The sequence below is a fragment of the Bos taurus genome, chromosome 5 (assembly GCF_002263795.3).
Source record: "Bos taurus isolate L1 Dominette 01449 registration number 42190680 breed Hereford chromosome 5, ARS-UCD2.0, whole genome shotgun sequence".
Lineage (NCBI taxonomy): Eukaryota > Metazoa > Chordata > Mammalia > Artiodactyla > Bovidae > Bos > Bos taurus.
In genome coordinates, this window is record NC_037332.1 from 107,110,960 (window position 1) to 107,135,617 (window position 24,658).

Here is a 24,658-nt window from a genome sequence, read left to right on the forward strand (position 1 = left end):
GAGTCTTAGCCACTGGACCCCCAGGGAAGTCCCGACTTGCCTTCTGTTTGTGGAACAGCCTTGGTGCTGTGTCTTGGGACAGCCCCTGCCCTCCAGCCATGGCCTGTGTTTCCATACCCAGAGAGTGGAGGGGTTGGGCTACGAGGGGAGGTCAGCTGTCCTTAGGAATCCCTTTCACCTTCCTAAATCCATGATGGGGTAGTTGTTACCTGAGTGCAGTCAGAAGAGAGGGAAGTGGGACCCATCTGAGGGACCTTGAGATCCCTGATGGCCCTCTCCTGTCTCTGACTCAGTGGCTTTGGACAGTTGGTTGTCCCTCCTGGTGCCCAAACCCACAAATGCACGTGCTTCCCTTCCCCCTCAGGGGACGCTTTGAGGAACTGTGCAAGAGGAGAAAGAGCCAGTTCCTGTCACTTTCCTCTCCTATTTTTCTTCTGGTTCATCTCTCCAGCCTTTTCATTTGCCTTTGTCCCCTTTCCACCGATGAGCAAGTGGAGCTGCTACATCTGATGGCTTCATTCTTTCCAGCTGCCCCACGATCCGGGGGGCGACCCGGCTTTGTTCCTCTATTCTGGGGCAGCGGTGGCAGCTTCACTTCCAGGCCCTGACTGCCTCGTCTGCTCTCTTCCACTTTTCCAGTTCTCATGCGGCCTGGCCCCAGAATTCCAACCTGCTTCCCATCCCCCTCCCCCCCTACCCCAGCATCCCCGGCCTGCACTTCAGGGAACACATGGTTTTTCTCCAGCCCAGGTTGTGCTGAGCAGCACATGGAAAACTTAATTGCCCATCCTCCCCGGGAGACCAAGTGTATGGGCTGGAGACTCAGACCAGCTGCTATGCGGGAGGGGCACAGGGCTGGAGACTGGGCTGGCGGCTGGATGGGCTCAGGCTTAGATGATGGGGCAGTGGGGAGAGAGAAGTGGCTGGACCTGAGAGGCCAGCTCTGACTCCTGCTCTGCTTCGAACAGGCTCTAGAGCTTTTGCACGTCACTTCTGCTCCAGGCCTCAGCTTCCTCACCTGCAAAGAGAGTGGGCTAGGCTGTGTGAGTTCGGGTCCCTCCAAACACCGCCGGTGAATCTATCATTTCCCCCAATCCTTAGTGCACTTGTAACACCTTGGCATCATGCAAAATCTTCTGCCCTAAAGTGTGCTTTGTCACCATGCCACAGCCACCCGGAGGGGCACTCAGGGGAACAGGATGGCCATTCACCACTCATTCACCAAATATTGAGTGCCTACTGTATGTAGGGAACCAGGGCTGAGCTGGGTATCCCATGTGTGTATGTATGTGTGTGTGTGTGTGTGTGTGTGTATAGAAAGGTGAAGGAACAGGAATGGCTTCAGAGAAGATACAGACCCAGGGGTCAACAGGGAGAGATGAGAGGAGGAATGTGGAAAGAGAGGCGAGGGGCCCAGGAGCCTCCAGTGGGCACTGTGGGCTTGGGGAGGATGGAGAGCAGAGCCAAGCCCAGATTCTGCCCCAGTGAATGCCCCCCACCTCACGTGCTTTGTTCTGCAGCCACGCAGGCCCTGGGCTCCAAGGCCCTGGCACATTCAGCCTGCACGTGGCAGCTCCTCCCCCAAGTCTGCATCACCCAGATGCCTGGTTTGTCCCCTGCGAGGTGCCCGGAGAGGACAGAGAGGCAGGAAGAGGCAGGCAGTGGCGGGGCAGCCAGGCACGGGGAGTTCTGGCATCTCCCTGCCGCTCAAGCCAGCATCCCCTGCCCCTTCCTTCTCCCCACCCAGTGCCGTTTTGGTTTTGTCCTGGCCGGGAAGGCTTCACTGGGATTCCGCACTGCTCCCTGCCCCCACCCGTGACATTCAGCCCATCGCATCCATTCCGTACAAAGCTGTTTGCTGAATAAAAGACATAAATCACCCCTCCCTTTGGAGACTGAGACAGCCCAAGCCACCGCACTCTCCAAGATACAGCCAGACAGGAAAGGGAGAGGCGGTGAGGCAGAGGGCCTGGGAGGAGGGCAGACAGGGTGAGAGGAGGGGCCGTACCAGATAGAATCTGCCCCTGACGCTGATCTGCATTTGAGCATCACAGAGGTGCTGATATTTGCCTCCAGAATTAGGCCCTTGGTGCTGTTAAAAGCTGACCTTTCTTTTCATCCCTTTCTGTGCTAGTCTGTGGAAGCCCCATTCCAAGAAGGAATGTGTCCAACCAGGCTTTACTGAATAATAATAGAAGGCATTCTGAGCTCAGAGGGCCATGTCCATTCCCGTGTTTACCTGGGAAGGCTTTGGTTTTTGGCTCTCTCTCTCTTTTTTTTTTTTTTTAGGAAAAACCAGCCTCAAGTTTGTCATTTGTCAAATGGGGATAATAGAACCAGTCATATGAATTAAATTTTAAAATGGATATGAAGTGCTTAACTTGGTGCCTGATGCTTAGTAAATTCTTTTAAAATGTCAGCTATTTCTGTTACTGTATTTTCTATTTAAAACCACAGGGCATAAAAAGAAGCCCAGGGCATTAGACCTCCTCGACCCCTACTCCCCCACGGCCCCTCCCCTAACACAGGGAAACTCAGACTCCTCAGGGCAGGTCTCAGTACCACGGCTGGGGAAGGGAGGGGCCACCCCGAGCCTGGAGGAAGCCCCCCTCTGGTGTTGAGGAGGAAGGGCAGTGGGACCCGGAGGGCAGTGGGGGTCGGAATTCTTGGGGGGCTGAAAATGCTTCCCTCTCCGTTTTCACATGGCTGGGAAATTTGGCTCTGCTCTATTTCCTTCCTGAAGTGTTCGCTTCAGCAGGTTTGAAGGCCAGCGGATTGGGGGCTGTTGCGTGTGGGTTCTCCGCGGCCTCCCTCCTGGCCCGCGTGATCGCTGTGCACGTGGACGGCATCTGTCCTTCCCACGGAGATGCAGGGGGAGCAGTATGGGGGTTGAGCAGTCCCGGGGGGCAGGGTGGGAGAAAAAGTTTCCCCGGGGGATTCCTTCTTGCACTGCGCCTGCTCCATTCTCTGTTAGATACTGGAGTAGGACGTTTCAGTCAGATTTCATTATTTCATTTCCGTGGAAATGTGTTGGCCAGCATGTAACAGATTTGTTCTTCTTGGGGACACTCAGAAATGAAGACAGATTGTCTGTCAAACTCAACAGGCTGGAAGGCGCTGGCCTCTCTTCGCTGGGAAGGACTGACTCCAGAAGGTCCTGGGCGTTGTCTGTATGTAGCTTCTGATGGGGGTTGTCTTGCTCCTGAGGAGATCCACAGGCAAGGGGAGAGCAGGCTGGCACCCATGCCCACCCTGGTGGGTCTAGAGGGGGATGGAGAGAGGCCAGGGGCAGACACGGGTAGGCGGCTTTGCGCGGCTCTGAAAACTTGGTGCTGCCCCCACTCAGAGGGATGGAAGGAGAAGGTCTCTTCTAACAGGGGTGTCTTGGGGTTTTATGACCTTGAGCCCTCACCTCTCCAGTGCCCTTTCCTCCACCCTTGCCTACACACATACACACACACACACACACACGCGCACACACGGATGAGAGATTCTCCTTAACAGTTAACAGTCACTGGCATTTCAGAATCACTCACTCCTGTACATGGAGACTCTGGAACTCTGGAACTCCAAGTTCAAGAGTGGGATGAACTCCACGTCCAGAGTTGAGACTCCCTTTGGCTTGGTCATGGGTACATGGAGATTGGGCTTTTATACCAAAGTAAATAAACCCAGCGCCAACTCCTTTCCTGAGCCCTCTGGTCCTAGCTCTGGAGGGGTCTCTCTCAATCCTGTGTGATAACTCAGGGGTGGCTGACACTGGCCGCTCAGTGCAAGGGGACTTCCAGGGCATTCTAGGGTTTCTCGGGAGGGCCGTCTGTGAGTGAGTGGGCAGCTCACGTGTGCCAAGTGTATATCATGTGCCAGCAGGCATGGTTCCAAGAGCCTTATATGCAGAGCCACGTTTTTTCTTCCCAGCAGCGCTGTGAAGCGAATGCTGGAGTCTGCACCCAGTGAAGGAACCAGAGAAGGTGGGTTGCTTGCCCACAAAGCTGAGCAGTTGCTGAGATCTGAAGCCGGGCAGAATGGTCCACAGCCCGAGCCCTTAGCTCTGCACCTTCCTGCCTTCTGCTTCATCCCAACAGGCATCTGGTCCAGATGTCTCTACCACGCATGTCAGACCCCAGTTGTGAGTGGTGGTGCTGAGAAACACCTTGGACGGTCAGTTAGTCCAGCCCCCTCATTTACCCCGGACAGGAGCTGAGGGCTGAGAGAAGAAACATCTAGTGCCCCGACCAAAATCAGGTGCTCTGCCCGTGTATGTGCTAAGTCGCTCATGTGTTCAACTCCATGTGACCCCGTGGACTGTAGCCTGCCAGATCCTCTGTACATGGTGTTCTCCAGGCAAGAACACTGGAGTGGGTTGCCATGCTCTCTTCCAGGGGATCTTCCAGACCCTGGATCAAACCCACGTCTCTTGTGCTTCCTGCATTGGCAGGTGGGTTCTTTACCACTAGCGCCCCTGAGAAGCCCCTCCCATCCCCGATGCACCTTTATTTGCTGGCCCTGGCCCTCTCATCTAGGAAGAAAGCAGAGCTGAGGAACTGGTCCACAAACCTCCATTGGTCTGAGCTGACTTGGTTTCCTCTGTCTGACGGACTATGTTGTAAACAGTTGATGGATCTGGTGATGGACTTTCAGGCAGAGTTAATTGGTGATGATGGCAAGGGTGTTTATAGCTCTGCTAGTAGAAACTTCAGATCTGCTTAACCACCAGGCACATCAGCTCTGATTTGGTCCCTAACGAGAATTCTCATTTCCTTTTTAAAAATGTATTTGTGTTTATATACATAAACCGTCTGAGTCACCAGATGTATATATACATATATAGGCTTCCCTGGTGGCTCAGATGGCAAAGAAACTGCCTGCTATGGGGGAGACCTGGGTTCGATCCCTGGGTTGAGAAGATCCCCTGGAGGAGGGCATGGCAACCCACTCCAGTATTCTTGCCTGGGAAATCCCATGGACAGAGGAGCCTGGCGGGCTACAGTCCATGGGGTCACAGAGAGCCGGATACGACTGAGCAACTAAACACATACACACACATGTATATTTTTATTGAAGTATAGTTGATTTACAATGTTGTACCAATCTTTGCTGTACAGCAAAGTGACTCAGTAATATAGACATTCTTTTATATATTCTTTTCCATTATGGTTTGTCATGGGATATTGAGTATAATTCCCTGTGCTATTCAGTAGGACTTTGTTGGTTATCCATTCTAAATGTAATAGTCGTGACTACCAACCCTAAACTCCCAGTCTATCCCTCCCTCCCCCACCCCTTGGCAACTGCAAGTTGGGAACTCTTTGTTTCTTATACTCTGTTATAACTGAGAGCTTTATATACATCGTCTCTTCTAAAGCCCATAACCCCACCTGCCCACTGGTAGGTTACAGGGATTACCTGTAACAGGGGTTACAGGGTCAGCTCCATTCTAGAGATGAGAAAAGTGAGGCCCAGTGAGGCTAAGTGGCTAGAACCTAATAGTTTTATGGTAGAAGTGAAGTGAAGTGAAATTTGCTCAGTAGTATCCAACTCTTTGTGACCCCTTGGACTACAGCCTACCAGGCTCCTCTGTCCATGGGGATTCTCCAGGCAAGAATACTGGACTGGGTTGCTATGCCCTCCTCAAGGGGATCTTCCCGACTAAGGGACTGAACCCAGGTCTCCCGAATTGCAGGCAGATTCTTTACCAGCTGAGCCACAAGGGAAGCCCAAGAAGACTGGAGTGGGTAGCGTATCCCTTCTCCAGGGGATGTTCCCGACCCAGGAATTGAACTGGGATCTCTAGCATTGCAGATGGATTCTTTACCAACTGAGCTACCAGGGAAGCCTAAGATTCAATCCCAAGGGTGCCTGACACCAAGGGCCTGACCCCCCTGACCCAGCCCTGTCATCAGCATAGAGCATGGGTCTCGAACAGCAGCAGCCCCTGAGAACTTGTTAGCAATGTCAATTCTCAGACTGTAGCCCAGAGCCCCGGAACCAGAAACCCGGGGGTGGTGCCCGGCCTCCTGCTTGCTGATCAGCCTGCAAGGTGGTTCTGGTGAGCCCTCCCGTTTGAAAACCACCAGGTGGGGCTGCCAGCCCAGCGAAAGGAAAGTGGCCTCAGCCTCCTCACCAACTCCCGATTTGTGGGCAGGTTCAAGGCGCGTCGGCAGCCATCCCCCTCTGAGGCCCTCAAACGGGATTTCCTTCGTTGCTCTGTCGTCACCAGGGACCCCGGCAGGCCCTCCTGTGTCAGCCTCCTCCAGCTTTGTTTTGTTGGCCACGCCACCCTTTTGTGGAAGGCCCTGACCTTTGTTAGGCATGTTATGAGTTCTGACTAACGAAAATAACTCTGTGGCGGATGGGGATATTTTTAATTGAATTGTATGATACAAGAACTGCAGAAATAACACCCGGGTTCCTCCAGCTCGTGGTGGTGGGTGGTTTCGTTTTCCATCCTAATCTTGAAACTGGCCCGGCTCTGCCTGGAGCAGAGTCCCACGTGGGCAGCGCACACACCCCTCCCAGCCTTGGCCCGAGCCTCAGCTTCCAGGTCTTCATGGTCTCTTCTGGCCAATTAAAAATCCCTGCTGCCATCATCACCTATTTTCAGCTCTCATCCAGTGCCTTTGTCTGCCAGACACTGTCTTGCTATCGTTCAAAAAAAAAAAAAAAAAATAGTGGAGATGACAACATTCATTTTGATCACAGTTGTGTACGACGCTTCGTTTTCCTGCAACACAGACTGACGCCAGGCATGGATCAGTGCTAACGAGCAATTTTATGCAAGGTTGTACGTGTTTATATAGATGCAGGGAGCGTCTGTGTTTATGCTTCCCCAGCCCTTGCAAGGGGCTTGCCACATCTCTGCAGAAACTCACAGGAAGGAGGGCACCTCCCCCGCTTCCCCCGACCCAAGTGGGAGCACCACCGGGATTACCCCCTGTTAGCAGCATCTCGCCAGGCAGGTCCAGACATCTCCCCGGGAGCAGCCTCATCAGGGCCAGCTGGCCGAGTTCTCATCACTCCCTGGCCTGCAAAGGCAGCCGAACAATGGGAAGTGTGTGCACTCCACGCTGCCTCACTGCCCACGGTCTGGAATCCACTGTCCCTTCCCTTGGCAGCTGTGTCCAGAGGTCAGATCCAGCTGATTTGGGCCACCAGGTCAAGGCCCCAGCCACAGGGCTCCTTCTCCAGCCGACCCCTTCTCCAGCTCATGGCCCCAGTCGTTCTCCAGTTTGGTCCTGTCACTCACTCATTCATCCACCCCAGGAATGTTTATTGAGTTCAGATATCCACTAGGAATGCAGAAATCGACTCTGGGGATCTGGAAGCGTGTGGCCTGGTGGGAGACACAGCAGAGGAACCACGGAGGTCGAGGAAGACTCTCCGAGAGATGGACATCTAGACGCAGACCCGGAGGTCGGGGGTGGGCTGCAGGACAAAGGAGCAGCCTGGGTGAATGAGCATGCAATGATGGAGAGCAAGGCTGCAGGACAGAGCCAGGATGCCGCAGGGGCAGGGGCGACTGGGAGCGACCAGGGCCGTGCTTTGCCAGGGAACTCGGGTTTCATACAGGGGGTGTGGGAAGCCTTGGAAAAATTATAAGCAGAGGAATGAGTGACAGGGCCGCGGATGTCCTGGAAGTGTTCTTCCGGAAGATGGTTTGGAGGCAAGGAGGCTGGTCTAGAGGCTACTGAAGTCACAGCTGTGGTGCGATGCTGAGGCCCTGACCCTCAGCAGAGGCCGTGGGGAGGAGAGAGGTGGGCGGAGCCCTGAGGCAGGGAGAGGCCCCAGGGCCTGCTGACCAGAGTGGGCGGGAACAGAGGCGGCCAATCTCAGGAAGAGCCTCCTGGGCTGCTGAGAATTCAGAATGCTTGGTCTTTGCTTCAGACCCACCGGAGTACTTTGTCCAGGTTATACTAAATAAACACGTTTATACTTTCAGCTTTGAGAAGAGAGAGATGCTGGGTGTGGGGACATTTTATCTGAAGAGTTCCTCAAACCAGACATTATCAAATATTTACTCAGGCCAACTTAAAATATTAAATACTTGGTAAAACATAAAAGATGTACACCCTCACTTTCCTGCAAGAGTTGCTAACACAGCCTGTGGCCTGGTGAAGGCTGCCCAGGGACTGACTCCCGCCCTCAGCAGTCTCCTCTGTGTGTAGTAGCACTGTTATTTAACGTGGCCTCTTATGAACCCTGTCGATCAACCAAATGAATCCTCGTCCCCCCAGGTTCTTCCTTTAGGATGTCTCTCAGATTCTGATTTGGCCTGGTCCGTTCGGGTCCATTTGATTTGTTCCGATTTAGCCCCGTCTCTCGCCTGGCCCTCTGCAGGTGCATCCTGACAGCCCCTGCTTCTCTATTGCTCCTGCCCTTCCCTGTACGTTCATTTTCCCCCAACACCAGAGAAACCATCGTCAAACAAACTGGATTTGTCAATCCTCTGATGGTACCCTTCTACTTCTTTCCCCTGTGTTCAGGAAAACCCCCCCCACTCTCTGCATCCTGTGGGAACCAGGAGAGGGCAGCATGGGGCGGGTGTGGGGTGACCAGGACGGAGAAAAGCGTAGCGGCACGTGTGTGCGGAAAAGGACACGTCAGCTCCACGCGGGAGCCTCTGTGGCCCTCGGGGGCGTCAAGCCTGCTGCTCTGTGGGGCCCAGATTCCTGCCCCAATGCTCATGATCCTGGGGACAGGGTGCCCCAGGAGGGCAAGGCCAGATGCGCTGGGGGCCAGGAGGTTAAGCTGGCCTGTCACTTGCTTGGGGGTGGGCAGTCTGCTCGGCTACAAACGCTCAGACACTGGAGGGGTTGTGTAAGAGGAGACTCCCAAATGGAACGGAAAGTGGGGAGAAAGCCAGGCCCCTGACAGGCCTTGGAGAGGATAGGAGAGGAAACTGTGTTCACCTTTTAAATCTCTGACTTCTGGATGCTCAGGGGCTGAGAGGAGAGGCCCTGGAATTTGGAGGCGGGAGGTCTGGGCTCAGCATCCTCTTAGCCGGAAGCCTTGGACTGCCGGCTGCCGCCCTGGGCCCCAGGTTCTGGCAGTGGGAGGAGGACCCTCAGCCAGCACCTTGCAGGGCTGTCTGGGAGGGGAGGCAGGGTGAGGAGGTCCTCCTGGGCTATGGCAGGAGACCCTGGCATGGGTAAGTCCCTCCTGGTTGGTCTCAGACCCCCAAGTCTCGCCTTTCCTTCAGGGAGGGGTTGTCTGGCCAGCAGGGGGGCTTTGCCCCCCTTCCCAGCTCTGGCTGGTGGAGGGAGGTCTGGTCACTGCCCTCATGGCCCTCTCCCCTCCCGGCCTCAGCTGCGTGGTGGACGAGATGGACTTCTCTGCCATGGAGCTGGACGAGGCCCTGCGCAAGTTCCAGGCCCATATCCGCGTGCAGGGTGAGGCCCAGAAGGTGGAGCGGCTCATAGAGGCCTTCAGGTGGGTCCTCCCCAGCCCTCACATACGCTGGGTGTGGGGGAAGTAGGGGGCTGCCAGCCGGGGGCAGGAGTCCCCCACACGCCCAGGGAATGGAGGAAGCAGCCCGGGCTGTGAGCTGAGGACAGGAGTCCCTAGAGGGCTGGTTGGGGTTTGGGCGGGGGAGGGTGGGAGGGGGGCAGGAGGGGAGGAAAGAAGCAGGCAGACCTCTGGGGCTCTCTGAGCTGGACCAGCATCTGGCCTCCAGGTGGCCTGGTGGCACTTCGTGTGTCCCCATCAACCAGCGGGTTTTTACTGAGCATCAGTCTGAGGCTGGTACTGTTGCGGAGGGGGTGTCTGGGGTCTTTGGGTGCGTGACACCTGCCCTGTCCCCTCGGTGGGAATGGGGGCCAAAGAGTGGAGATGGGGAGCCCCCCTGGGCCTAAGCCCACACTCAGAAAACCGGACATGTTCCCAAGTGCCCCCCTCTCCAGAGTGTGGGGAAGGCAGGGCCCTCACGCCCCACGCGTGTCCCCACTGCATGCCCCACACGTGTCCCCACCGCATGCCCCACGCGTGTCCCCACCGCAGCCAGCGCTACTGCATGTGCAACCCCGAGGTGGTGCAGCAGTTCCACAACCCGGACACCATCTTCATCCTGGCCTTCGCCATCATCCTGCTCAACACCGACATGTACAGCCCCAACATCAAGCCCGACCGCAAGATGATGCTGGAGGACTTTATCCGGAACCTGCGAGGTAGGGGAGGCAGTGGAGATTCATCCCTTCCAAAGAATGAAGGCTTGGAGTGGAGGAAGGGGCGGGGATGTCTAACTGCCTTTTATTCTAATTTTCAACTGATCCAGAACCTGCTCAGAGTCGTTCCGGGAGTCTCAGACCCCCACGGAAGGCTGTCACCCCCGGTGGTCAAGGGCACTGGAACTGCTGTCTTGGCCCAGGAGGTTGCTAGCATGCCGGGCATCGGGGGAGTCCTTCGTGTTCTGAGTTTCATCATCGTGTGCCTTCTTTGGCTCTTTCTTCACCCACTGTGCTGGGAACCAGTTTCTTCCTTTTACTAATAGTCTAGAAACACATGCCTCCGAAATATTGCATCTAATCATTTCCCTCTCCTTTTTCTCTGGACTCTGTTTCTGGAACTCCTGTGTTCCAGATGTTAGACCTCCCAGTCTGAGCCTCTGACGGCAACTTTCTGTCTGCCATCTTTGTCTTCTTGTTTGACTTTCTTGAAGAGGGCCCTCAGCTTTCTCTTTCAGATCTCCTGCTTAACTTTTCATTTCTGCGGTCATCTTTTTCACTCTCAAGAACTCTTTTCTGCTAAGTGCTGCTCTTCAGAGCCTTTTGTTCCTGTTTCGTAGATGCAACATCTTCTCACGTTTGCACTTGTTTGTTTCGGTTTCTCCTCGCTTTCTTCTAAGTTCCTTTTTCAGTTTTCCCCGTACTTTTCCTCTCTTGTGTTGGAGACTTTCCATACACAGCGAATGAAACTTGGTTGTCCATCCAACATTTAGCAGTGAGCCACTAAAAGGCTGATTAAAGCTCCAAGTGTGCGTGGGGTTGCCGACTGGTGGGCTTTCTCATGTCGACATTTCATTAAGCTGTTTCACGGGGAGAAGTGACTGCAATATCTTTAGATATTTTCCCTTGGGATGCTCAGTCCCTCAGAAGAGAAATGTCTAATCTGTGGCCCAGAGCGGGTGAGTCTCTCTGCCAGCACTGAGAGCTGCGTGGGAAGTGGGCTCGCGGGGGTCTCCTAATACACAGGCATCAGCTCCATCCCCCGGTTTTCAGCACAGACTCTCAGTCTTGGTTGCGCTTAATGTCAGTTGCTCAGTCGTGTCCGACCCTTCGCAATCCCATGGACCGTAGCCCCCACGGCTCCTCTGTCTGCAGGATTTCCCAGGTGAGAATACTGGAGTGCCTTGCCATTTCCTTCTCCAACAGGTTGTGCTTGGGGTCCACCAGCCCAGAGTTCCTGGTTCATCCCTTCCAAAGAATGAAGGCTTGGAGTGGAGGAAGGGGCGGGGACGTCTAACTGCCTTTTATTCTAATTTTCAACTGATCTTCCTATTTCGAGCCCACCTTCACCTCCAGGGCTCTGCCAGCTCCAGAGCCCTTGATGGTTCTGAGCCTTCTAATCCCTCTGCTGGTTTCCATTTCCACTTTCCCAGGTTTGCGGATCATGTGCTCATTCACCCACTTTCAGGTCCCCTGGTGCCCCTGCCTCTTCCTCCGTCTCTGCCGATTCCTTTTTCCGGGGCGTTCAGAAGGAGCAGAGGTGTGCAACCTGCCATCTCTACCTGGGAGCCCCGTGTGCTCAGCCCCTGCCCTGCTCCTCTTGGCCGCAGCCTGGTTTCTTTCAGGGGCCCTGGGGGGTGCTTCTTGGTTCATCTGCCCAACTCAGAACCAAGCTCAGATGTGGAAGACACGGGGTCAATCCAGAGAGTCACTCATAGAAGGTGTAATGTCCTCTCGACACTTAAGAAAACTGCTTGGAGAGCACTTGCCCAGGATGTTTTATTTTTCATTTTCCCCTCTTGAAAAGAGGAGTGTATAATCGTTAAAAGAAGATTTAGAAAAAGTAGAAGGAAGATTTTGTTTATTGCTTCTGTTTCTCCCTCCCGGGGAAAGTTGTTTTCATGTTGGTGTACTTCCTGCTGGTGTTTTTTGTCACCAGAGTCTGATCATTACCATGAAGTGGGAGACGGGTGGTGGTCTTGTTACTGCATCACTGCGGGGGCTGCCCTGCTCTCCTTCACTTAATGTCCCACCCCTCCCTGCGCTCCCAGCAAGGAGGGGATCTTCTCACCATCTGACAACTAATCACTGAGCTCCCTGTGGAGGGGAGGGGAGGGCCTGAAAGAGACAAGACAGCACACGGGCAGTGCCCTCATGGTGGGGCCGGAGCGGGAGATGCTAGGGGGAGCAAAGGCAGGAGCCCGAGGCTGTGATCAGAGATGAGGAGGAGGCCTGGGAGGTAGGAGCCAAGACTGTGGCTGTGGGGCACCTGGAGGTGGGGCTGGGACACGTGCTGAGCCCTCATACAGCAGGTGCTCTGGCCAGGGAGGTCATCTCTAATTCAGCAGGGATGTGAAGCCAACCACTGAAGGCTTTGGAGCAGGGACAGGGCCAAATCAAGGCCACCCTTGGGGAGCGTCACTCAGGTAGCGGGCTTCCCCTCTCTGGCTCCAGCCCCTGACCCCCCGACCCCCTCCCTTCTCCACTCCTCATCCTCAGGTGTGGATGACGGTGCCGACATCCCCAGGGAGCTGGTGGTCGGCATCTACGAGAGGATTCAGCAGAAGGAGCTCAGGTCCAATGAGGACCACGTCACGTACGTCACCAAGGTGGAGAAGTCCATCGTGGGCATGAAGACTGTAAGTGCCCACCGTGGGGTCATGGTGCTCAGCTGGCAGGGAGCTGGAGGGGTGGAAGTGGAAGGGGTGAGGGATCACTTGCCCCCCACCTCGGGCCACAGAGCCCCTGTCTCCAGCTCCTTCCCTTTCTTCCTTTCTTTCTTGCACCCTCTTCCTTCCACCTGCCTATCTCCTCATCGCCACCTTGACCAGCTCCTGCAGTGGGAGAGGTGGAAGTGAGGTCCTGGGTAAGACTGTCCAGGCTCTTGGGTTGAAGCCTCTGGAGGTTGGAGTGGAATAGACCCTGGGCATCCTGGATGATCTACTGAAGAGAAGGAAGGACATGGGCTCAAGCAGGCTCTCGATGTGGGGTCTCAAACCCTTGAGGTGCCCCTGAGCTGTGGCCCCGGGTCACAGTTTGCTCCAAGTTTGCAGTGGTTTTTAAGGGCAGTCCTCTCGAGATGTCCACAGAAGCTCCGTATACCGCAGACATAAAGGTCTGGCCTCCATCTCTAACCCTGATCTCTCTGGTTCCTCCTCCCCAGTGGCTTGCTCAGGGGGCAGTTTGGGGAACTTTCTGGAGGCTCTGTGCTGGACTCCTCCACCCATTCATGCGGGGTCAGCCTTTCCTGGCTAGAGCCCTTCATGCTGAAGTCGCAGCCTCTGTCAGGCTTGCGGATGCCCGCCAGGAGCTGGTTCATACACTAGAGCAGGTTTCCAGTGTCCCCGGGACCCCCTCCCTGCCTTGCACACTCGTGTCTGGGTGTGCAGTACAGAGAAGCACAGCACAGAATGTGGGGGTGCCCTCGAGGAGGACTCGGAGGGAGAAGGGTGCACAGTGATGGGACTTGAACGATCCAGAGGTTCTTTTCTCTCTTTTTAAAAATATTTATTTATTCATTTTTGGCCATGCTGGGTGTTTGGTGCTTTGGGGGCTTTTCTCTAGTTGTGGGGAGCAGGGGCTACTCCTTGTTATGGAGCCTGGATTCTAGGGTGTGCGGGCTTCGGTAGGTTCAGTGCATGGGCTTAATTGCTCCGCAACCTGTGGGATCTTCCCAGATCAGGGATCAAACCTGTGTCCCCTGAGTTGGCAGGTGGATTCTTTACCACTGAGCCACCAGGGAAGACCCAGAGACTGTATTCAATGTCCTTTCTCTGTCTTTTATCCTCTTACTTCTTCCCAGCATCGAGAACCCCTCTTGCCCAGCCCTGATCCCCAAGGAGCGTGAGGAAGGGGAGAGAGCCCTGGGGGAGGAGAGGGGAGGTTCAGGGTCAAACCGGGCCTGCATCTGCTCTTCTGGAAACTGGTGCTAGGGGGTGACGGCCCCCCCACCCCCTGTTGAGCACTGTGTGCCCCCCCCCAGGTTCTCTCTGTGCCACATCGCCGCCTGGTCTGCTGCAGCCGACTCTTCGAGGTGACGGACGTGAACAAGCTGCAGAAGCAGGCTGCGCACCAGAGGGAGGTGTTCCTCTTCAACGACCTGCTGGTGGTGAGCGGGGAGCAGAGCCAGGGTCTGAGCAGGGAGGGGCTCAGGGGACCCCTCCCCACAGGGTGCTGCACACCCAGCAGCCGATTTCCACAGCCTGGGATGAGTCATGGATGGGAAGGGTGGTGGGGGATGGAGAGGAGACAGATCAGATCCTGTTCTCCCCTGCTTTCTAGCACTTAGAACAATGCCTGGGACACTCACTAAATAGTCATTGTATGGATGCCTGTGTTCAAAGAACCCACCTACCAACACAGGAGATGTATGAGACTCAGGTTCGAACCCTGGATCAGGAAGATCCCCTGAAGGAGGGCATGGCAACCCACTCCAGTATTCTTGCCTGGAGAATTCCATGGACAGAGAAGCCTGGTGGGCTAAGTCCATAGAGTCACACAGAATCAGATATGACGCATGCTCTGTGTTCAGAGCAGACAGGTGATGGCCCGGGCAGACAGGATCGTTCCTACTCTGTAGGTTATAAAGCCAAGGCACAGAGAGCTTATCTGCTCTGGGTTCCCGGTCCTGGTGGGAATGGACTAGATCCCAGAGCGTCTGCCTCCCCGTCATAATGAGATACCTGGGGCTGGAGGGTACAGGGCTGCACGTCCATCTGTCCCGCAGCCTGGGAGGTGCAGGGGGTCTGCGAGCAGCCGGTACTGTCCCTGGGTCCAGGGGAATGCTGGCGTGTGTGTGTGTGTGCGCACACACACGTGCGTGTACATGTCTATACATCTATGGGGCATTTAGCCTTCGCTCTTTGAACACAGAGCATGCGTGCTTCAGTCATGTCTGATTCTGTGTGACTCTATGGACTTAGCCCACCAGGCTTCTCTGTCTCACACCCTGACTTTGCTGCTCATCATCTGCTTGAAAAGCTCCCAGACCTTGCATGACCCCCTCTCTCCCCTCATTCAGTGCAGATGTCCCCCCACCTCAAATGTGGCCTGCCCACTCACTGTCCAGTCCTTACACTACTTCATCCTCAAAACACATACCGGGGACTTCCCTGGTGGTCCAGTGGTTGAGACGCTGCACTGCCCCGTTAAGAAAAAAAGTACCAGTTTCTGCCGTCACCTGTGTATGCATTTCTTCACTGCCTTTCGGCTTGTTGTGCTTTAATGGGCTGACCCATTGATTGACTTATGGATCCCGAGGGTCCTCCTCCCGCAACCCCGGCATCCTGAGGCCGAGATTTTTCTTCTTTCATTTTGTTTTTGTTTGTTAGAAATGGTGGTCAGGGAAGGGGTCTCTAAGGAGGCCGTATTTGAGTCAAGCTCTAAGTGAGGGGGAGAAGTCAATGGCACCCCACTCCAGTACTGTTTCCTGGAAAATCCCATGGATGGAGGAGCCTGGTAGGCTCCAGTCCATGGGGTCGCTAAGAGCCGGACACAACTGAGAGACTTCACTTTCACTTTTCACTTTCATGCATTGGAGAAGGAAATGGCAACCCACTCCAGTGTTCTTGCCTGGAGAATCCCAGGGACAGGGGAGCCTGGTGGGCTGCAGTCTATGGGGTCACACAGAGTCAGACACGACTGAAGTGACTTAGCAGCAGCAGCTGCTAAGTGAGGAGGGGCTTCCCAGGTGGCGCTAGTGGTAAATAACCCGCCTGCCAACACAGGAGACTTAAGAGAACCAGGTGCCATCCCTGGGATGGGAAGATTCCCCTGGGTAAGGGCATGGCAACCCATTCCAGTACTCTTGCCTGGAGACTTCCATGGACAGAGGAGCCTGGCGGGCTACAGTCCATGGGGTTGCAAAGAGTCGGACGTGATTGAAACAGCTTAGCACAGCACTAAGTGAGGAGAGTAGCCGACCATGCTGGAAGCTGCAAGGAAATAGTTGGTGCAGAGACCCACAGTGGGACCCACCTGCTCTGTTCAAGCCACAGAAAGGACGGCTTGGCCTGAGCAGAGCAGGGACCAGATGAGGTGGGGGTTACAGACCAGGCCGGGAGTCCAGCTGCGTGTTAGATGCAGTGGGAAGGGCCGCTGGACGGCTTCATGCGGTATATTGTGCGTATATGTATGTGTGCACGCATGTGTGTATACGTGTGTGTGAATGTATCCTAAGTGTGTAAGTCTGCCTGGGTGTGCCTGTCCTTTTCTGTGAATTCACTTGTGTTCACCAGAGCCCCTGGGTGTGTGAGGCATGTTTATCACACGAGCGCACACCCATCAGTGCACGTCTATCTCCCTCTCTTGGACAGATTCTCAAACTCTGCCCCAAGAAGAAGAGCTCCTCCACGTACACCTTCTGCAGGTCCGTGGGCCTGCTGGGCATGCAGTTCCACCTCTTTGAGAACGAGTGTAAGTCTGTCGTCTGTGGATTTGGCCGGGGCTGGGGGAGGGGAGGGCCAGGCACCCCAGGGCCCAGGCCTCGCCTGCGGCTGCTCACGGCCCGTGGCGGCTGGGGTCTGGCTTCCAGATTACTCTCACGGCATCACCCTGGTGACCCCGCTCTTGGGCTCCGAGAAGAAGCAGGTGCTGCATTTCTGCGCCCTGGGCTTGGACGAGATGCAGAAGTTTGTGGAAGACCTGAAGGAGTCCATCGCTGAGGTGACAGAGCTGGAGCAGATCCGGATAGAGTGTAAGGACGCCTCACCTCAGACCCCTGGGTGGCCTGGCTCCAGGAGTAGGGTCGCTCGTAGACAGACACCCCTCTGTGGAGTGAGTGTGGGTGAGCAAGGCCCCTCTGCCTTCCCAAGCCCTCCCCGCCCCCTGCCCCACCGCGCCATCACGGCTGATGGAGGCTTCACAGTTAAACCGAGGTACGCAAGGGTGTGTGCACGTGTAGCTAGGCTGTGGGGCTCCCTGTGGGCCCCTCGGCCACAGAACTCGCTGGGTTTGAGCAGGACCAGGAAACGAGCCGGCCCTAAAGACAGACATGCACACTGAGGCGTTCCGGGCAGATTCTGACCCAATCTCCCTGGACAGCCTCCTCCCTGATCCAGTTCAGATCCCCACATCACAGCTGGTTGTTTCCTGTCTTTCATGCCTTTTAACCTGTAAGGATCCCCCCACTTAATTTTTTTTTATAACGTCATCTTCCTGAAGAGTCCTGGCTGGCTTTCTGACTGTCCCTCGCCTTAGAGCTCTCTTTCTGTCCTCCAAGGAGTGCCTGTTCTTGGTTGCTCTCATTGATGTTGCTCAGGTGTTGTAGACAATCTCAGAGCCACTTCATCCATCTGGGTGGTTTACCGGTGGCTTCTGGGTTCAAGACAAGAGCAGTGACAACCTGCGGTCTCTGCCCACATGCACGCTTTCCTGTCATGGAGCATCACGGCAGCTTCAGAGAGCCTTTAAAGGAAAATTAAATAAGAATGGATTCAGAAACTCCAACAGAAAATAAAAAGACTCCAGGTCTGCCTTGCATGGCCACTTAGTGGAAAAGTAGTTCAAAATTGGTCTAAACCCCTTAGGCAGAAGAAAAGGCAGTGGGAGTTTTGAGCAGAGTGCCAATGCGCCAGGCGATAATGTTTCACGAGCATCCCTGGAGCGCCTGCTGTGTGCCTGGCAGCTTGTTTAGGTGTGCCCAGAGGGAGGCTGCAAGGACTCATGGCCTTACGGAAAATGAGACAGAGCAGTTAAGGGATGTGTCTAAGGTGCATAGTCTAAGGTGCATATTAGAAGCGGACGACCAGTTGCACTGGAGTCTGATTCTGAGGTTCACGTACTTTCCAGTCTGAAAATGAGAGGCTAGTTTCTGTCTCTAATTTCCTAAGACAGCAATGAAATCAGGTTAAAACAAAAAACTCTCCCGACCAGTGCATATAACTTAACTTATTAATGCCTGGTGCAGGAAGGGTATAAATTCCCTTTCTGCTATAGGTGGGCAGTGTGACTTCAGGGGCATAACAGACTCTTTCCAATGCCATCTTAGCTGTTGGTCTAGAACATTCTCAAGGACACACCCTCACCTTGTCACAATGTCAGAATGTTCCAGATGCAGCTGGAGAGCCCAGCATCCAAGGCAGCACCAGCCTGGCTGCGCATGGCCGCTTTCCCCATCAGCCCCTCTGCCCCTCTGAGAACAAAGGGGTCGATATCGCCAGGATCTGGGTGCTAAGGGCAAATATCCTCTCCTGCTGTCCAGAGGTTGAGGGAAGAGGGGGAGGGCTCACATCTGCTCCTGCTCTTCCGGCGGAGAGAAAGAGAAGAAAGCTGAGCAAAGAGGAGGAGTTGCTCAGGAAGGCCAGGAGGAAAGAAAAGAGAAAAAGGAAAACAACAGCCAGCGTTCCTGTTTATCAAGCCCTTACTACGTGCCTAGCCCTGGGCTGAATGCTGCGCCTGTTGAATTATTTAATTCTTGCCACATCTTTCCAGTAGCTGAGTAGTAGTATCTTCATTTTGCAAATAAGGAAACTGAGTCAACAGAACTTAAGGAAGTGGTCCCAAATTCACGCAGTCCGTGACAAAACAAGACTGGCACCCAGGTTCCTTGGGCTCCTTGGTGATTTCTCCAAAACCAAGGCAGCCCCTCTAAGGGAGAGAGGAGCAACTCTCGGTTCAGTAAAATTACTGAGTATTGACTGATGGTGTGGTTCAGGCAGTCGGCACAAATGGTTCTGGTTTGGGGTTTGCAAGCCGGTGTCCCCAGATTACAGGCGACTAGTTGCTAGAGTCCGTGCGTGTTCAGTTGTGTCTGACTCTTTGCGACTCCCTGGACTGTAGACTGCCAGGCTCCTCTGTCCATGGGATTCTTCAGGCAAGAAAACTGGAGTAGGTCGCCATTCCCTTCTCCGGGGGAAATCCCAACTCTGGGATTGAACCCATGTCTCCTTTGGCAGGTGGATTCTTTACCACTGGCACCACCTGGGGAGCCCCCTAGCGAGGCAAAAATGGAACCCAAGGGAATAGCTTTAACACAGGGAACGTTAGTGATGTCTCCTGGAAAAGAGGAACCGAGGAGGGATGTAATAACAGCTGTCAAACCCCCAAGGAGGGTAACTGGCCTTTCTCCAGCACCACTGAGGACAGACAGGAAGGAATCGGTTTTTAGTCTAGAGAGAGGAATTAAAGCTGAGTAGCAGGCAGACCAACTCAATGGACATGAGTCTGGGCAAACTCCGGGAGATGGTGAAGGACCGGGAAGCCTGGTGTGCTGTAGTCCATGGGGTCGCAGAGTCGGACACCACTGAGGGACTGAACAACAAAAGAGCAAAGCAGACAGGTACCCACCGGAGCCTCGGCGGCTGGGTACTCCCTTCTCGGGGGAGCTCGGCCGGCGGACAAGGTGGGCCGACAGGACGGCTCCAGCGGTGGTGAGGCGCTAGCTACACCATATGAGCCTTCCATGTCGTCCTAGGAGCTGATGTGTGTTAAGTGCCTGACAAGCCCTGAGTGCCTTGATGTCTTTTCTCCTGCGACCCTCTTAATGATCCTATGAAGTACTGTTGTCCCCATAAGAGAGGCACAGAGAGGTTAAGTAATCCGCCTGAAGCCACACAGCTGGGCAGCATTGGAGCCAAGATGCAGACCCGGGTGGTCACCCCCATCTTGTCCGCCTCGTCCCCCTCCTCTCGGGCTGTCAGAGCAGGGGCTGGCATCCCTGCCTCTGGAGGGGGAGCTGAGGCTCCAGAGGGCACTGGGCCTGCCATGAAGTGGGGAAGTGGGTGCCGTGTGTTCGGGACCCCCTCTCCCACTCCCCCCCACTCTCCCCTCATCCCTTCTCACCCCTCTGTGTGCTGGAGTCCAGGTTTCTCTCTGTTCATGAGTTTCTCCGTTTCCCAGGGGAGCTGGAGAAGCAGCAAGGAACAAAGACTCTCTCCTTCAAGGCTGGGGGGTCCCAGGGAGACCCACAATCCAAGCAAGGATCGCCCACAGGTGAGTTCCAGACCTGGGGCCCCAGCCTTGGGGTCCTGGGAGATTTGGGTGAGGGAGATGCTGCTTTACACGGCCCAGCCTCCTGGGGCCTCAGCAGTGGGAGTGGGTGGAAGGCGAGTGAGAAATGTGTCTACTGACAAACGTCACTGTCCTCCTGGAGGTGTCAGGACCCTGGGCCCCTCGCTCTCTGCTGAGTGCTGGTGCGCGGGGTAGGGGCATCTGCAGCCAGGAGCAGGTAAGAAAGGTGGCCAGAAGGGTCTGGAAATCTTGGTCTGCCCCCTCCAGACTTTTCCCTAAGGGGCCACCAGCACTCTCTCATCCCAGGCCTGAGTCAGCCTCCCGAAACCCACATGAACCCTCAAACCCAGTGTCTCAAATGGTTTCTCCAGGTTGAATTATTCACTCCGGATGAATTCAGCCGGCTTCGGATTTTCTGTCACCTGTGGCCATGTTCTGTAGACCTCTTCCTCCCTTCCCTTGGCCCCCCTCCTACTTTTCTGTCCCCGGCCCCTTCCCTTCCCCCAACCTGCAGGGAGAAGACGTGCCCCCAAAGAAAAAAGAATCAGAAGGAGAGGTGGCATGAGAATTAAATCCCAGCCCAACACACCCTAGCAAACCATCCGAGACTCTTCACTAATTAATTAATTCAGCCATTCATCCTTACAGTAATGAACTCTTATTGAGCGCCTGCTGTGTGCCTCATGCCAAGCCCTGGGAAACCAGGGTCCCAGCAGGACGTCAGTTTGAGCTGAGCCTCCAGTGGGCTCCATGCTGGTCCCAAACCCCCCCGGTTACGGCCACGGCGCCGAGATGCTGTGACAGCATCACAGGACCAGCCCCACCAGCTGGGAGATGAGATTGGTTTTCCAAGCACGGTTTTTGCTCACGGAGACCCTCACTGTGATGTCTCCTCTGTGTGTGGGTCTGACCCGGCACCATGAGTTCCTAATTCTCCACCTGCCCCATTGTCAGCAGGCCCCTTTATGTCTGAGGTCACAGCACATGCCTGTTTACACAGCTGTTTAAACGCCGGAGTCAAACCTCAGCTGTGGCTGATCCCTGAACACCCCGTCCCACTCTCTGCAGCACAGCCCATCTCTGGGGGTAGCTGCAGCCCCCGGCCTTCCCCCGCGGCAATGTGCATCTCCAGGGCCTCATCCATTAGCTCCCTCCCCAGCGGGTCCTTGGTTCCAAACATTAGCCCAGCTTCCTCTTGTGTTACAGAAAACAGAGGGGTGGGCATTGGAGGGAATGGGCGCCCTCCCAGCAATGTGAGAAATCAGAGGGCCCTGGCAGAGGGCTCTAGGATGTTGCTGGGGGTGCGGGAGGGAGTCAGGGGTGACTGAGTTGGAAGAAGTCCTCAAGCTGTCCCCGGGGGTACACAGGGTGTGCCAGGCCCATCAGAAAGCCCTCATATATATTAACGCATATATGTGAAATCTAAAAAAAAAAAAAAGGTATAGATGATCTTATTTGCAAAGCAGAAATAGAGACACAGATGTAGAGAACAAATGTATGGGTACCAAGGCAGGAAGGAGGGGTGAGATGAATTGGGAGAATGGGATTGACATATATACACTTCTCTGTATAATAGAGATAACTAATGAGAACCTACTCTACAGCCCAGGGTACTCTTCGCAGGGCTCTGTTGTGACCTGAATGGGAAGGAAATCCAAAAAAAGAGGGGATGTATATATATATGTCTGGGGCTTTCCAGGTGGCTCAGGGGTGAAGAATTCACCTGCCAATACAGGAGACACAAGAGATGCAGGTTCAATCCCTGGGTTGGGAAGATCCCCTGGAGGAGGGAATGGCAACCCACTCCAGTATTCTTGCCTGGAGGATCCCATGGACAGAGGAGCCTGGCGGGCTACAGTCCGTGGGGTCACAAAGAGTTGGACACAACTGAGCGATTAAGCAGCAGCAGTGTGTATACGTATGGGCGATTCACTTTGCTGCAGAAACTAACAGAATTGTAAAGCTGTACTCCAATAAAAATTAATGGAAAAGAAAAAGAAAGCCCTCATAGACGGGGAATTCTCTGGTGGTCCAGTGGTCTGCACTTCCAATGCAGGGGTCACTGGTCTGTTCCCTGGGTCAGGGAACTAAGAACCTACATGCTGCAGGGCTCGGCCAAAAAAAATAAATGTTTTTAAAAAAGAAATCCCTGGTAGCAATCACAGACTGCTCTTACCTGCACCAGGCTCTGCCCTGGGGTGCATGCAGCTCACTGAATCCTCAGCACTCAGCTCGGTAGCAGAAACAAGAAAGGAATGGGGCCCCTCCCTCACAGGGTCTGTGCCACAGACACTCAGGAGCCCCCAGGAGCTGAGAACCAAGGCCTCCTCACAGCCACTCTGCACAGTCCGTCGGGGGCTCTGATAAAGGTGAAGGAGATTCGACAATACCCAGCAAGGAACAAATGGGCCCAGAGAGGTGTAGCATCTTGCCCAAGGCCACACAGCTGCTCAGTGGCAGAGCTGGGCTCAGGCACCAAGTCCACCGCCCCACACAGTTGTGGGGCCCCTGGAGGATCCAGAAGGATGCCAGGTTGGGAGGTGTGGGGTGGGGTGGCGGCGTGGGTAGGCAGGGCTTTGTGCAGGAACAGGGCCGTGGAGAGTGAGCCCTGTGCTCTTTGCATTCAAAGCCAAAAGGGAAGCGGCGGCCGCGGGGGAGAAGGCGGCGGAGAGCTCGGTGGAGGTGAGTGGAGGCCTGGTCGCCCAGGTGAGTGTGTCTGCGTGCCCCGTCCTCTTCTCACTGTCTCTGTTGTTTCTCTTCTCAGGTTTTAATCAATGCCTCCCCAGCCCGACTCACCATATTACCAATTTCAAGAGATACAATTAAAAGTTACTGCTAGCATGGGTAATGCCACTCTTCCAGCGCCTAATTAAGCCACAGTGCCCCCTCCAGTTCCCCGGATGCCCAGCCCACCGAGCCCCCCAGGCTGAGCTCCCAGACTAACACGTGCAGATGAAGCCCCCAGCAGGCCCACAGCATCCCTCCACAGCCCCCTGAACCCACCGCCCCGCACACGCTATGGTCCTGACGCTCCACGTCCTGCCAGCCTCTGTGGAGGGAGTCTGGCCCCTCCGAGAATCACCCCTCAGGTCCACTCCCCGAGTCGACGCCTCGGGAAAGTGGGGGCGGCTGGGAGGATACAGTGTCTGCTCAACACAGCTGAGCCACCTGGAAAGCTGGCCACGGGGTGGGATGTGCCGGAGGAAGTGGGGCAAGATGGGACCGGGGTTGTCTTAGGGCTTCTCCTTGTCGGGGTGGGGTGGGCGCTGCTGTGTCTGAAGACCCTCCAAGTTGGAGGGAAGGGACTGGTGGAGTGGCAGGAGCAGCTGGTCCCTGCCAGCCCAGAGCGCCACCTGGGAGGGGGCATGTAGTCGCCCTGCAAGCCTGGGGACCCCAGCCCTCCCCACTGGCTCCCCTTGGAAGCCGTGAGCCCCTCACTCATTTCTGCCAGGCCTCCAGGGCCCCTCATGCTCACACAGACCCCCCCACTCCAAGCTGGAGGAGCCCCCTCTTAGGGCTCTGAGGGAGGAGCCCTGCCCCAGCCCGACTAAACTTGGGGAAGCCCCAGGAAACCCTCACTCTCCCCGTAGCCCCCCACCCCCCACACACCTGTGTCTGGAGGAGGCACCTTCACACGGAGGAGCTTCCTGCCCCGGCAGCTGGCAAGCCCCCAGGGTGGGTATTCCATCCTCCGCGACCACCACCCCCCTGCCCATCTCCCTGCAGCTGCCCGTTCTCCAGCCTTGCAGATAAACACCACAAGTTACCAGCCCTGCCCATGCCTTCGAGCCCCTGCCCAGGGAGGACCACGGTCTGGGGGCCCTTTGCCCCCTCCTCCCCGGTCCAGAGGGCCACGTGGCTATCTGCAAGGCTAGCCCCAGGGCCCCGCCAGCCTCCGCTCCCCTGCACCGAGGGTAGCCTCGCCGCCCACCTCTCTGCTGGACCCCAAGCTCCTGCGTCCTCCGCCCCCCACCCAGTCACTGCCTGGCCGCCTGCTGGCAGGCGCTTCTCCAGCTTGTCTGAGCTGTCAGGCTTGCTACTCATGTTCCATCCCTTCCCTTCTCTCTTCTTTCTTTCATCAGCAGGGAGTGGGGGGGTCAGAATGAGAGAATGTTCTGCTGTCACTTCCTGCTTTTCACTTACTAACGATTAAAGATAAGGATGGGCCAGATTGGGTGGGGCGGAGGGAGGTGCAGACAGCGGAGCAGGGATCAGGGACAGGGAGCGGAGGAGGCGCAGGGTGAGACCAGAGCTGCGGCCACGGTGGGGCTCGAGGGTCTCAACCGGGGCGGTCAGGTATTTTCCCCGAGAGGGGCTGCGGTAAAGTCAAGTCTGGGAGCAGTGAGCAGAAACCTTGACCCCACAGTCTCAGGCCACTTTCTCCCGGAGAATAACTCGAAATAGAGTGGGGAATAACTCAGAATAACTCAAAGCAGGTGGGGTAAAGAGCTGCCTCCCACCCCCCAGTGGATGGAAGGAAGCCTTCTGTCCCAGTGAGGACCACAGAGGACTCCCCAAGAGGGAGGGAGACGCAGCCCTGCTCTGCCCTG

General features: G+C 55.4%; 1 protein-coding gene across 12 annotated transcripts in view; it reads left to right on the plus strand.

Moving 5' to 3' along the window:
• Positions 1-24,658, plus strand: part of IQSEC3 (IQ motif and Sec7 domain ArfGEF 3) — a 92,067-nt gene that overhangs the window by 62,536 nt on the left and 4,873 nt on the right. For 3 of the 12 annotated variants that reach the window (XM_024992702.2, XM_024992705.2, XM_024992704.2), the window contains exons 6-13: positions 9,307-9,429; positions 9,997-10,163; positions 12,660-12,799; positions 14,143-14,268; positions 16,475-16,574; positions 16,693-16,854; positions 19,998-20,090; positions 22,738-22,814. In XM_024992702.2, coding sequence (XP_024848470.1) covers positions 9,307-9,429; positions 9,997-10,163; positions 12,660-12,799; positions 14,143-14,268; positions 16,475-16,574; positions 16,693-16,854; positions 19,998-20,090; positions 22,738-22,814 — 988 coding nt within the window. Of the gene's footprint in view, positions 1-9,306; positions 9,430-9,996; positions 10,164-12,659; positions 12,800-14,142; positions 14,269-16,474; positions 16,575-16,692; positions 16,855-19,997; positions 20,091-20,479; positions 22,656-22,737; positions 22,815-22,872; positions 22,962-24,658 lie in introns of those variants that run through there. The other 9 variants (XM_059887111.1, XM_059887110.1, XM_024992703.2 and 6 more) reach the window with 6 other exon arrangements.